The sequence below is a fragment of the Balearica regulorum genome, chromosome 16 (genome assembly GCF_011004875.1).
Source record: "Balearica regulorum gibbericeps isolate bBalReg1 chromosome 16, bBalReg1.pri, whole genome shotgun sequence".
Classification (NCBI taxonomy): domain Eukaryota; kingdom Metazoa; phylum Chordata; class Aves; order Gruiformes; family Gruidae; genus Balearica; species Balearica regulorum.
In genome coordinates this window covers 7162092-7175786 of record NC_046199.1, presented here as the reverse complement: position 1 = coordinate 7175786, position 13695 = coordinate 7162092, and the positions used below count along the sequence as shown (strand labels likewise).

The window sequence follows — 13695 nt, the reverse complement described above, 5'->3', positions numbered from 1 at the left end:
ATAGATTTTGAGTTTAAAATCTCATTTTAACAAATTTCTCTTTATCTACACTTTATATATCAACTTCTCAGGGTATGGTAAGAACTTTTTCCAACTAAGAGCATCCAGTCTTGTCTTGAAAAATAGTCTTTTCAATTCCTGAATATACTCAGATATGTCAGATAACTCCAGTTTGGCAGGGGAGGTAGTTGATCTCTGTTATATTTCGGGACTAGCAAGTTTCTCAAGATTTATTACTGTAATCAACCATGAGAGCGATGAGGCATACAAATAACGTAACGTAAAGCTACTTAAAGTACAAATAAAAGGTTGCATTGCCAAATGCCAAGAGTGTTCAGATACAATTTCAGGACCTAAGGAAAGCTACGTGAATTTTTAGAACTCTTTCCTGTGGGTGCTAACCGCTTCTGAAAAATCAATTGACTCCATTTTCGGTGTGTAAATGAGACTTACTATAATGTAAGATATCTGACCTGTAATTTGTTGCTCACTGGTAATGCCGAAGCTTTGCAGTCATGGAAATACAGACTGTGCTTCTACTAAAGTTAGTAATAAAATTCTCTCTGAATTCAGGATCAGACTTCATTTTCAAGGAGTAATGGAAATCAGAAATAATATGTATTCTAAGCCAGAAAGGGCAGCTGTGATGTTTAAAAATAAAAAAATAAAAAATCAAAATGATACTTAGAGGGACCAATCAGGCTCAATTTGTTCTTTGCCAAATATAGCTGTAGCCAGCCATGTTCCTACAATGGTGATGACTTAGGGTGGGTATTTTTTAAATGGCAAATAGAGAGGATGTCGCTTGTGAATCTAGAGAAAATGACAGAGAGCTAAGTATTTTTCTCAAATGAAAAGAGAAATTATGATTACAAATGATAACTCAAAGTGACAGCATTGAATGGCAAAGGGGCTCAGTTGGATCTTGTAATATGCTGTACACATGAAGAAAACATAGACATAAATCACCTGAAATGGGTTCTTATGTGATAGAAGGAAAATAAACAAGTTGAAACTAAAATAATTATGTAGAAGACCAGGATGCTAGTCAGATTGGAATGTTTTATCTTGTTACATGAAGTATGAAAGAAGAATCTAATTGCACAGGACTCTGAACACAGACAGTTGCTGAAGACTTATTTTTAGCACTTTAGACAACTCTCTAATCAGCCTGAAATTTTTGAAAGATGAACAAAAATCAGATCTATTTATACAAATGTGTTTAAAAAAAAAAGTAACATAAAAGATTAGAAGAAGAACAAACAGGGTTGCAAGGCACATCTCAGGCATCACTGTGACTCAGTAGCTGTTAATAGTACAGTATGGTATTGTAGTTGTCATCTAGGTTTTCTTGCATGCAGGAATCTTAATTCTTAATTCACTTCATTCTAGGAGTTTGTAAACTACTGATTTCTCCTGTATCTCCACCTCAGTAATAAGCCTGCATTTATCAGGAGACGAGTTACTACTTTGTTGTAACAGATCAAGCTGTATCTCCTCTTTCTTTGCAAGCAAGCCTTCCTCTATCAGACATACAAGCTACTTTTCTTTCAGATGGCTTGATGAACACATTAGTTAAACTCAGAGTGGTTTAGCTTTGAAGATTGCAGCTTCTATTTCAGACCTGAAGAAGTGCTTGATATGCCTGAGGGTGTGTCTGTTCCTTCCCACGTGTAGCAGTTGATCTAATAAACATCCCACCATAAGCTTTGCTTCACTTGTGCTATTGAGGCAGCTGAGCAAGAAAATGATTTAGCTTGCTTTGTGTGTGTGAAATGCTGGCAATTGTGTCATTTGCTCTCTTAATATTTCTGAAAATTGTGCATTTGAAGTTCAGCTTAGAATATATAAATATTCAGTCAGATCCAGATATCTATATTATTATGAGAAGTATTTAAGGTAGAGAGGGAGAACTGTTAAACATTAATAATTAGAATACATAATGAAAAGCAGAGTAAACAATAAGCTCTAGCCTTCCAAATGGAGGTCATCTCTTCTTTATATGAGCTGTGTGACCAACACTGGTTCACTGACTTTACATCCTCTGTATAGACCTTCAGATGTGTCTTTGAGCCTTATTAATAATATTAATGCTCAGAACACACTAGTTAATTTTGTATGTTAACTTCAGGATCATTCTAATAGCATTTTCTTATGAATTTGTTTGACTTTCCAGGAAAGATTTGTTTTGAGTTTATTGTCCAAATAGATAAGCTATCACTTTTATCAGGGCACTGGGGCACAGTATGCTGTACTTAATCTTTATTTTCACACTGAAGAGTAATGCATTTCTTTGCTTAGCATTTGGATCAATCAATTAAGGTGAATTTTTCCCTTCTCCTTTGCTTTTCTTGGCTGTATTCCCCTCTTCCATTTTCATAGTACCTCAAAACATAGATGCCATTTTCCCCTGTAATGTGATTGCGTATTTATAGAAAGTTCAACTTTAAAAGATAAGAGTGGAGCAATTGCCAACAAAAATCTTATTGAGCTGGAGTCTGTGATATAAAATGCGAGCAATGTGGGGCATCAAGGAGTGGAGCATGTTGTGCTGTTTATGCCTTCCTAATAGCATTCTGATTCGTTGTTGAAGCAGTAGTTACACATTTTATGCAACTGAAATGCAGTTGTTTAAAGAAGTAAAAACCTAAACTCTATACTGCCATAAGGTCTTTGACCAGTATAATTAGTATAACTCTGGACTGATTACTGTAATAAATTACACTGAGGAAAAAGCAAGTGAGATCAGACTCATGTTCTGTTGCTGGCTTTATTTCTAGGTCTTTAAAGATGGCTCAGAGCATGTGTGTATACATTAAAAAATATGAAAGCAGAGAGGAGAAATAAAAATTACTAATGGTTAGAGAGGTTTACATATGATGAGTTACTGTAAAGACAAAGATTAGCAAGTCTGAAGAAGAGTTGGAAGGCATTGACTGAAGCGTGTAAAAATGTGAAAGCCAGCCCTTCTTTTCTATGTCATGTAACATGAGAAGAGAGCAATATTTGAGCTCCGAAAGCTCAATATATTTGGCAACAGTGAAAAAGACATGCCTCGTGCAGCATGTTGCCTATCTTCTATTTTTGGGGTGGTTTTTAAATGACTTTGGACTCTCTCTGACTGTCTCCTCATTTCCCAGAAGTTACTTCTCTGTATCACTGACAGGCTGCTCGTCCTGTTGAGCTCCAGTATGGGGACACAGTTCCCCATCAGTGCTGGATACGTGCTGGACTTTCAGCTGTTGTCTCATGACCAATGAAAAGATAATAATGGAAATGCCCACTCTCTCCAACTGGATCAAAGTGGTTCCCCTTTACGTGCAAATCAATGGTTTAGTGAACAGTCCAACATACATTGCTTGATGTATTTTTCTGTGCCACACTAATTGAAAGTAGGGTGGACAGAGAAACTGTAGATTAAATTTTTTGAGGGATTTCTGTACCTAACAATGTAGATAGATGTGTGATGACATTTAAAGAAATGCCTACATGTCTGTTTTCTCCAAATTTCAATAGGTATGTACTGGGATTTGTTTAGACAAATTATTTGGATAATAGGCAACATTTGTTATTTGAGGTACAGTACAATAATTCCAAGCTGTTAAATGGCATACTGTGAGAAATATCTGAAATTTAGTTGGTAGATACACAGTGAGAAAGCTCTGGTGTGAGAGTGGGAGGGGATGATCTTGCTGCTTCATTTTATCTTTTGAACTCCTGATCAGTTCTGGTGATCCATATACACCAATGGAATCCTTTTCCAGTTAGTGAATGAAAAGAGTTTGTTTAAAAAGTAGATACCTAAAAAGTTCCTTCTCCATTGCACTAGTAGGCTTTCAGAGCTTCTTGTTTTACCAGTAATTTCACATGATTTTGTTGCCCCAGACTTCAAATAAACCACAGTGTTTTAAATACGTCTATATCCCTTGAATTTTTGGCAATAGGAAAACTAGCTGAAATCACTAAACTGCTTTAACTTTGGAAACTATTCACTAAGAATGCATGATAGTTGTTATCCATACTGTTTCGTAACAGTGCCAGAACAAGTTCTTTTGAAATGCATGAGATGGAAACCCCATTCTCTTCAAGAGGAAGCACCTTTCACTTTGCAGGGTTGTCTCAGACCAGGGGGTATATTATCCTCTTAATGCACTTGCATAACTGCCATTAACATTAATGGAAATTACATGCACTCACTGTGAGGTGAACGTACCCTTTTGTCGAAATGAGCGATCTATTGCAACAGATTTTCCAGTGATCCTAAATCAGAATTAGATTGCTATACTAATGTCACTAATACTAGTTTTAGTATCTTTGTTGCTTGTAGCTTATATTAATGAAAATTCACAATATAGCTTTATATTAGGTCATGTGTTTCTTATAATGGAAAATCCCATTTATAGTGCTCTAGAAAAATTACATTTTAAACAGGGAGCTTCTCCATTTCCTTCTCCAATGTAAAATGTTGACCACTGTATAGCAAACTTGGTAGTTTCTTTTGGCTTGGTAGTTACTGTTTGCAGTCCCTTTAGAGGTAGATTGTAGAGGTGGTGTATTGCGAACTGTTGGCCTGTGGTTACGACAGAGGAATGCTGGGGTCCTGGTTCTGTTCCTGGCCGTGTTGCTGAAAGTCTGTTTGGCTCTGGATGACTCAGCTGCTTTATCTGACACTAATTCATGTCTAAAATGTGCAGAATCAGAACACAGGTGTGTTGTAAAAATTAATTGTCTGTAAATTGTTTTATTGCGAGATGAAAGTCACTAGCAAAAGGTCAAATGTTATCTTGAAAGCCATATAACAATTTTATCAAAATGTTAGCAAGATGTAGCTTCTGTTTTACACACAGCTGTTGAATTAGTGTAACTCCCTGTTAGGGAGCAGTTTATTTATACCAATACAGTTATACTGTTGCAGCCCCTAGTGTGGACGCAGTTGTACTGACATAAAGTGCTTCGTTTGTATTGTTTATTCCTGTCAATACAGGAAGACGCTTGGTACCTTAGCAGTGACATACCTGTATTTGGAGGACTTGTGCCATTTAATTTTTTGCTGTTTTAGGGTCAAATCTGTGTGTAACCAAGAATGTAGCCAACAATGAAAAAAGGTTCAAGATCGTTAGCCTTCTCCAGCAAAGTCCAAATTTGGTCATTGGAGGCAATACTTGTTTTAAAGCAAAAATCCAAATAAATCATGGATGAAACAGAAGTGTGTATATATAAGATAATATATATATTGCATTTCTTTTCCAAATACTTCCTTCTAGAACTCTATAGTTCTTTCTGTAAATCTCTTCTGCTCTGGCTTTTTTCCTTAAAACTACAGCTAGTCATCATCTTGTAGCATTTGCACAAACCATCATATTTCCTCACTGTTTCTGCAGCTGTACAAGTGTGTATTTTGACTTGAGTAGGGAAATGATAGAATCTTTTCTAATCTGTTTCTTACTCCTCCTCTTCCATTGATTGATGTTCTTGCACAGGAAAACTATATATATATATCTCCTGTCCATTTTCAGTCACCTAGACCATTTTCACTGTAGCATCAATTTATGATAAAAATAGTGGCATAAAGTTCTTATTCTCAGATGTGTGTTTTTCTAATGCATATTTTAAAGATACAGATTCAAAATAAAAACTTAGATACACTGGAATTTGTGATCTATGGCCTGTTCCATGGATCATTCAGTATTAGATGTAATCATAAGTGTCAGGAAGTTCTGAGGTAACCTGTATTGAATGTGTGACACTATCAGCATGGGAAAGCTAGAAGAAAATGTTATACTGTTATATTTTTTTAACATATTAACGTACCAATATATGTTTTTAAGAGGTCCTTAAATAATCCACTGAAGATATTACATATTTTGATATTTGTCTAAACACAGTTAAGTTCCGGGAGTAGAATGTAACTTGTTCCAAGTAGTGTAGATTGGCACCTGCTGTAAACACAGTCCCTACCTTGATGAGCTTGATTAAACTTTTCTAAATTACTAATGAATATTGGGTCTTTTAATTTCAACTGCGTAAGTTGAAACGGGGTCTGTGATCAATGCATCGGGCTTTCCTTCCACAGGTGTCTCGGTGCAGGGCCCCAGGCCCCACCTCAGCCCCTTTGGAGCCTGCTGCCTCCCTCCCTTGCCCAGCAGCACGGGCCCTGACTGAGCTCGGCAGACCTTAGCGATCGGAGACAAGAGCAGCGTAAAATACGAGGGGCAATTAATTCACTCTCCCCACCCCTCACTGGACTCCCCCCTCTGCTTATAAAGGCTTTGTGCACCCAGCGGCAGCTCAGCATCGGCCCTTTCCCCTCGGAGGGGGGCTGCCTCTGCGGCCGACCCGCTGCCCCCGTGCGCGCTGAGGTGCGGAGCTGCGCCCCTCCGCGTCCTGCCGGAGGGCAGAACCGCAGCCCGCGGTGCTGCCGCCGGACTTTGAACGAGCCGGGGGCTGGTGGAACAGGTTTCCTCTCTGCGCGCCGCCGGGGCATTGCGTCAATCCTGGGAGGAGGATCCTCGAGGTAAATGAACTTTTTAAACGGGAAAAGGAGAAGAAGGGAGAGGAGGAAGAAGAGGGGGGGCAGCGCCCGCCCGAGCGCTTCCTCTAAGCGCTTGTTCGGGAAACGGGCTTTGGTTGCTGCCCGGCGCCACGGCCAGAGGATGCGCTTCTCCTCCCCGCCGGGCGCCGGGCTCCGCAGGCGGGCTGTGAGAGCACCAGCCGTAGCACGGCGCGGCTGAGCGCCAGCTCCGCGGTGAGTGTGCGGCGGCGGCGGCTGCTGCTGTGCTGCCCGCGCAGGGAGCGCTGGAAGGGATGGCTGGAGCTCTCCCTTCCCGCCCGTCTCCCCAAGTAGGGACGGCGCGGAGTCTGGGAGCAGCTGGGCGGCGGTGCCCTCGCATCTGGGGGCTCCCGGAGGCCAAGCCAGGCTGCCATAGCGGGGAGCCTGGGCGGAGGGTCTAATGCAGCAAGCAGCGAGCAGGTCTGGCCGCGCTCCTGCTGCATAGGTAACGGGCGGGGCTGGAAGTTGAGTGAGGTGTTACGAGAAAGGGGGCTTGGGGCTGGGAGAGCGGGCGGGTGGATGCTGGACCGGCGGAGGCTGGAGGCGATGCGATGCGGTCCCGTCGTCGGGATGGCTGCGCCCCCGCCGTCCCTGGCCAGCCCCGTCTGGTGCGGCGGGAGCTCCCCCCGGAGCGCCACCGCCCTTCGGCCCTCCCGGCCTTGAGGCTGCCGCCTGCCCTGGCACGGCGGGCTGGGCGCTCGGTGCCAGCCCGGTAGTGATGAACCCTGCTGGGGGCGGGGGGGCGGTGTCGGGCCGCGGCCCCTTGCGCGGGGGAGGAGAGGGTATGGCCCTGCCCGGGCTGGCTGTTTCCCCGTGGCGGCTGAGAGGCAGCCGCGCCGGGGCTGCGCGCAAAAGAGTTTCCGAAGACAACTGATGCCGTAGCACTTAGCTTCTTATTTAGCAAATTCCTGTGCGCATCCGGGTAATGTGTGTATCTGAATGTCTGTATGTGTTTGCGTGTAGATATACACGGCGTGTTTTTTTCTGTATGCGGCTACAAAAAATTCTGTTTACTTGATAGGATGTATTTGTGTAGTGGTTAACTGTTCTTGCCTACTTTTTCTATCTTAAAGCACTTGCATTCATTCCTTTCTGGTGTTTTCAGAAGTGGAAGTCTGTGGTTACTACTGTACTTAATACAAGCTAATACAATTATCTTTAAAGTCAAAGACTGTGTATCTTAATTATTTATAAATATGTGAAGATAATAAATATAATAGGGAAATAATTCTTAATCTCTTTCAAGTTGTTATTGGGTTATCATTGCATGTGGTGCAGAAAAGCGTGTTTATTTTTGTGGATTTGGGGATCCAAATAGCAATTTAACCTGAGGACTAACTAATTTTGTATGTATTACTGGGAAGCTGTAATAATATCATGCAAGCAGTGAACCCAAGGAATAGCATGGATTCATGGAAAGTGTATTGTGATGTTTAAAACACTGTTTAAAATATCAGGTCCTAGGGAAAACTATAACTAATTTATAGTTCAATTTTATTTAAAATAAAGTTACGGAATAGGGAAGAGATTCTGTGACGCAAGTAAGCTTCCCTGTGATAAGTAGTTAGCTTTGGTATAGAGTTCATCAGCATAAGGAAAGCTAGTCAGAAGAACACATCTGAATAGTAATTCAGTGCTGTAATGTCTGGAAGCTCTATTCCTGACTTCTTCTGAAGAAATGGTAGATACTTGCAAATAAAAATATTTTAGCCATAGTTTGTGTAGGAGAATCAGCATAACTGTAGTCTACGACAGTCACATTTAGCACTTGGGGTTTGATTTTGTACTTTCTCTAAAATTTTTTACTATCTGGGGGAAAAAAATCCGAAAGTATAAAACTGTAAGAAAACACAGCATGTTGTTAGATTACAGCAGTAATGTTGATACTAGCCTTCCCCTGAGAACCTTGTTTGATTGCAAACAAGATTCTTCCCAATCTGCAGATAAAAATGAGTTTATTTCTTACAAGCAAAATATAATGGTTTCAAGTGATGGCTGACAGCTTCAGTGAAAAAAGAGTTGTTATAACCAAACCTAGATGTATAGGAGTGACTCAAGAGTTAAAAGAACAGCAGCACCGCTGAATCCATTTAACTGGCAAAGTGGTTTTAATTGGGTTGGTTGCTAGGGAATGGCTCCAGCAGCATGTATTTCAATGAATTTAAACACTGGACAAAGAGCACACCTCAGTCTGCTTAAATAATACACCTGGTATTGGCTCCAGCCCGATTTAGAGCAGGTGTGCATTACTGCTTGCTAACCAGTTTTCCCTTGTTGTGCAGTTCCACTGTGTGGCTTACATGCTGTTACCCTGTTCTGTGGTGGCTGCTGGGTGAGTTGAGCTTGCCATACAAATTCTGTATTTAGTGTTTTGTAGTATACTTATTTTAAAAAAAAAAATCAGTTACTGTAAACGTAACTGGAAAGAGCTTTCTAGAAGTAGGTTCGAAGCACGATTGGGTTATGTATTTGATTCAAGAATTACTTTGTTACGTGTGTGTACCTCTTCTGTTTCAGGAAGAGTCAGATGCTACTTGATTGTATTGGAATAACTTAATTATTTGACTTCAGTGAAGTTACACTGGGCTTACGCATGGGAGAGTTGTGGTAAGACTTGCGTTAGCAAGGTTGGGAGTGCCAGTCTGTGTAAGGCACTGTCACTAGTTTTGCACGCAGTGCCTGTTACATCTGTGCCAAGCAGTGCTAATCAATAGCATGTTAAAAATACTATCTGGGGAGAGAACTGACACCGGTCATCCCTGTGCATCCTGCCTGTGCTGCAGTAGAAGTGACATTAATTACTGAGGGCAGTATTAAAAAGAAGCCTTTCCTTAGTGTAAATGCTACTTGGAAACAGAACTTGGCTTCGTTCTTTTATAAATAGAATAAATGTACTGAAGTCGGGCATTATCTCTTCAACATTTATAATGTGACTTAGTGTAATGTTCTGTGTTGTCACACAGGAGAATTAAGTTTGGCTCTATTCTCATTCCCCTACTAGCAGGAGTTAAGAACAAAAAGAGGCAGCTGTATCTAATTCAGGCTATGAAGGGAGTCAGGGACTTGTTAAACTCGACCGTAAACCATAGAAAATAAGAGGACTAGACTTTCTCTACAGCAGCCTGCTAGGAGGTTTCATAGGCTAAATAAAGCTCAGCTAGATGCCCCAGCTGAAGAAGATTTCATAAATTTCTGATAGCACTTTCCCAAATAGAAAACAGCAGTGACTAGACTTGTCAAGTTCATATGTGTAATCTGGGAGGAAATGAGAGATGTACCTAATTCTCACGAGAGCCACTACAGATTAAGCATCTTTAATATTGGAGGATGGCCTGCAAAGACACATAACAGCAGTGGACCATCTGTACCACTCAGATCAAAATGCATTGTTGGAGAGGGTGTTATATTAAAAGTGAAGGCAGATTGGGGCACCGCTGCGGAACTCTTGTGGCTTTATCTATGAGTTACAGATTAAACTTGTTGGCAGAAATGAGGAAGGAACTGTTAATAGAGACTTTATGTCATATTTCTTCCCTGAAGTTCACTGAGGACTAAGGGTTAAAAAAAAAAATCAATCTATATTTGACCACTGGCAATCTATGTGAGAGACTTTTCTGTTGCTATTCTGAGAACTATTTAAAACTGGCTTTTAGATTTTACTGCGTATATGCTGTTAGTTGTGGCATGTCTGTCTCTTATGAATACGTACTTCAAGAAATAGGTTATTTTCTAAAATTACTTTAATTTTCTTACCTAGTTATTGGTATGAATTTTGCACATAATTACATACTATTAGTTGGTTCCCAGCAGTACTTACCCTGATAATAATAGGAACGTAGCACATCAGAATAGTTGAAAAATCTTCACCGAGGAGGGGGTTGAGAAAGAGATAACAGGTTTGGTAGGAGATGCCTGTTGTACTTGACGTGAAATTCTCTCCTCCACTCGCAGTATCCTCTCGAAGATAACTAGTTCTTTTAACCATAAATATACAAGTGTGGATAAAATAGCTGTGGAATAGCAGTTTATGTACATCCCCAAACACATTAAGTATTTTATAGATAGATAAGCAGCTCTGTATCTAAAAATAGAAGTTATCCCCAACTCAATGGAGTGAGTGAGGGGCAATAAACTGTGAGGAAAAGAGAGGCTGAGGGGAGAAAGGCAATGAGGTCATGAGGTTACTTCCATGCATTTGTTTAAAAGAAGTGAGAAAAATGTCATGAAGACTGTTACATGCACAATATCTACAGTGAATGTAGTTATGAGCAGATATAACAAGAATGAACAGCCTTCTAAATGCTGCAAGAAAAGTCAGCAAATGCTATTATTCTGAGAAGCTATTGGCTAGCATAGAGCTGAAAAAAACCACATTAACTTTTAGACCTTCAGAAAAATGTTTGTGTGTAATGAAAACATCTATGCTGTGAGTTTGTTGTTTGGGTTTTTTTTAAACAGAAGTACATATGAGTCATTTCTGAAGAGCATAAGCCATTTCTCTACCACTCCCCCAAAAAGCTGGTGTCCAGGAATATATGCCTGCTGAACTAACTTTTTTTTTCCCTCCCCTTTTGAAACAGATCCAGGCTTGCCTCTCAAGCTGCTTTTGACTACTCTGGATAGTAGCAACACATTGAATCTGACATGATTCTTCCCAGTTGTACTGCTGCAGATGGAATTCTGAGTACAAGGAATGAAAATTGATAGGACTTGTTGGTGTTCCTTCTGCCATAGCCTGGCAACTCTCTGAGCAGCAGCAGCGGTACTAAAGCTGTATCTGTAAACTGAGGAAGTTGGACTTTTCTCTTTCCCTACCCATTGGAACAAGTGCTAAGATATTTAAAGTCAATTTTTAGTTTCTATGAAAAAAGTTAATGTCACCTGCTTGTGAAACTCACTGGGGAGACTATTAAGGAAGAAGGATTTTTCATTTCCTCAAAACCCTATTAGTGTACATTTTTGGAAAGCAGCCTTAATAAATATTGCATCATACTATACCTACGTATCTGTTGACTTATATGAAAATTCAATATGCGTTTCTTAAATAAGCATAGAAGCCGAGTATAATTTTTCAGACCAGTGGTTTTGCTATTGCATGAGAACTTTCTTAATCAACGTTTATCTCAAAGAACAGGCGCTGACAGAGATGAAGTAATAATGTGGCTATGAAATAATCTGCTGGAGGAAAAACTGTTTTCCCAAGTGGCTTTAGGGACAGAAAAGCCAATATATTTCTCTGGGTAAAATACACTGTGCTGGGTTCTTTCTACTCAGGCATTTCTGGTCTTTACAAAAAGCAAATAGTCTCCCTTGTGTCATTTTTAATTGATTTTTTTCACTGCATTACAAAAGATCATTGGCACCAGTCCAGGAAAAGGAAGGCAGCAAGTAGGGAATTCGTCAAAAACTGACACGTTGATCACTGGATCTGATGAAATAATTAGTATTTGATATTTTCAATATAGTTTCATACTGTTATTTTGACTTTGGTAAGCAAGAGAAAATCCCTTTATATCAGAAGATCACTGAACAAAACTATGATTTCAAACATTCTTTGGCATTCTTACTCATTTTTTGGAATTTCTCCTGGTAGGAATTGCTAAGAATTTTTTCTTGGTTCATTAACAGGAGCAGTACCAGGTAAATACGCTCTGCTTTGCAAACATTTGTGATGGAGAGAAATCATAGGCAGTACAAATCATTTTGGTGCATCCATTCCCGAACATTCGCAGTAATGGGCCTCCAAATGTATTCATTAATAATAATGATACTTCTCAAAAAAATAATCTTGCAAACCAACAGAAATGCTGAAGGGATATCACACTAACATCAAAGCTGCAGTAGACTTCAAACAGTATCATACCATAGTTCCAAGATCTCGCAGCTCTGCTCTTTAATGAAATTTGTAAGATAAATCAGTGTATAACAAGTCTTCTATCTGAGGATCCTCTATGAATTTGCAAATGTGTTGTTAACTCAGTAAATTTTACGACAGTTCTGTTTAAAAATATGGATAGACGTGGGAGTTTTTTCTTCAACATCTGTATTTTTGATGCAGTAAACAAAAATGTCATCTCAAAACATCGCAGAACCTTAAGGAAGAAGATTGCTTTTTATATGTATCAAAGCAAAAGTAAGAGTTTGATACCCTGCTAAATCCTTGAACTTGCTGCCAAATTTCAGCATAGAGTGAAACTTCATTGCCTAAGTTGGTAACAGCTTATGAACTGTGAATTTTTCAAGTTTCTGCTTCTAGCTGGCATGAGAAAAACATTCAATGGCTTTGTTGTTTGGTTTTGTTTGTGGTTTTTTTGTTTTGTTTTGTTTTTTTCCCCTTGGAAGTTGGCTTATTTCAAGTATATTGCTTTTTACTTCTTTGGAGAGAACCTTGCTGTTCCTTGGAGGGCTGGGGGGGTGTCAAAGTATAAGTAAGCATTTGTTTCCCTCTCCCTTATAGGAGACCTGCAAACAAAAAAGAAATAGAAGCCATTAACCTACCTTGTTCAGAGGGAACACTAAATCAGCACAATATGGCACAGCACAGTATTGTCCTTGGATTATTCATGATGACTGTTTTATCACTGTTGGATGGAAGTTCAGCTTTCCTGTTAAATCAACGTCTGAAGGGAAGATTTCAAAGAGACCGTAGAAACATCCGCCCAAACATCATCCTTGTTCTTACTGATGATCAGGATGTAGAACTTGGTAAGAGCTCAACAGAAAGAGAATTTTAGCTAGCAAGTATGATATTGCTTTTCCTTAAAGCTAGAATCTTGCCTTCAAAATAATTAAATTTTTTTCAGTGTGAAAAATGATAGGAAGAACAAGTAGCAAAAGTTTAAACCTATCTTTATGTAGAAAATACTTTCTGTCTGCGTGCCATTCAAGGACAGCAGAAGTTAGTCTCAACTTAGAATGTCAAACTTCCCGTTTCTGTGGAAATACAAGATTCCTGCCTATCTGTCTTCATCTACACACCTAAATTATGCTTCTGGCAATTGTAAGTATCACCTGGGAAGCTACATGCCAAAGCGGTAGGTTTAAATTCATAACTGATTATTGCACCATGTAATTACCCAATTTTTAGTGTGTAATTGCAGACATTCATTTCATATACAATTTTAATTTTAATTACTTAAATGTTG

At 39.7% G+C, this 13695-nt stretch overlaps 1 protein-coding gene across 19 annotated transcripts in view; it reads left to right on the top strand.

The window, feature by feature from the left end:
• SULF2 (sulfatase 2) overlaps positions 1–13695 on the top strand; it is a 161359-nt gene that overhangs the window by 83908 nt on the left and 63756 nt on the right. For 8 of the 19 annotated variants that reach the window (XM_075768835.1, XM_075768833.1, XM_075768834.1 and 5 more), the window contains 2 exons: positions 11131–11312; positions 13008–13255. In XM_075768835.1, the coding sequence (XP_075624950.1) occupies positions 13081–13255 (175 nt within the window). In that variant the 5' untranslated portion in view covers positions 11131–11312; positions 13008–13080. Of the gene's footprint in view, positions 1–6534; positions 6746–8832; positions 8883–11130; positions 11313–13007; positions 13256–13695 lie in introns of those variants that run through there. The other 11 variants (XM_075768839.1, XM_075768828.1, XM_075768829.1 and 8 more) reach the window with 5 other exon arrangements.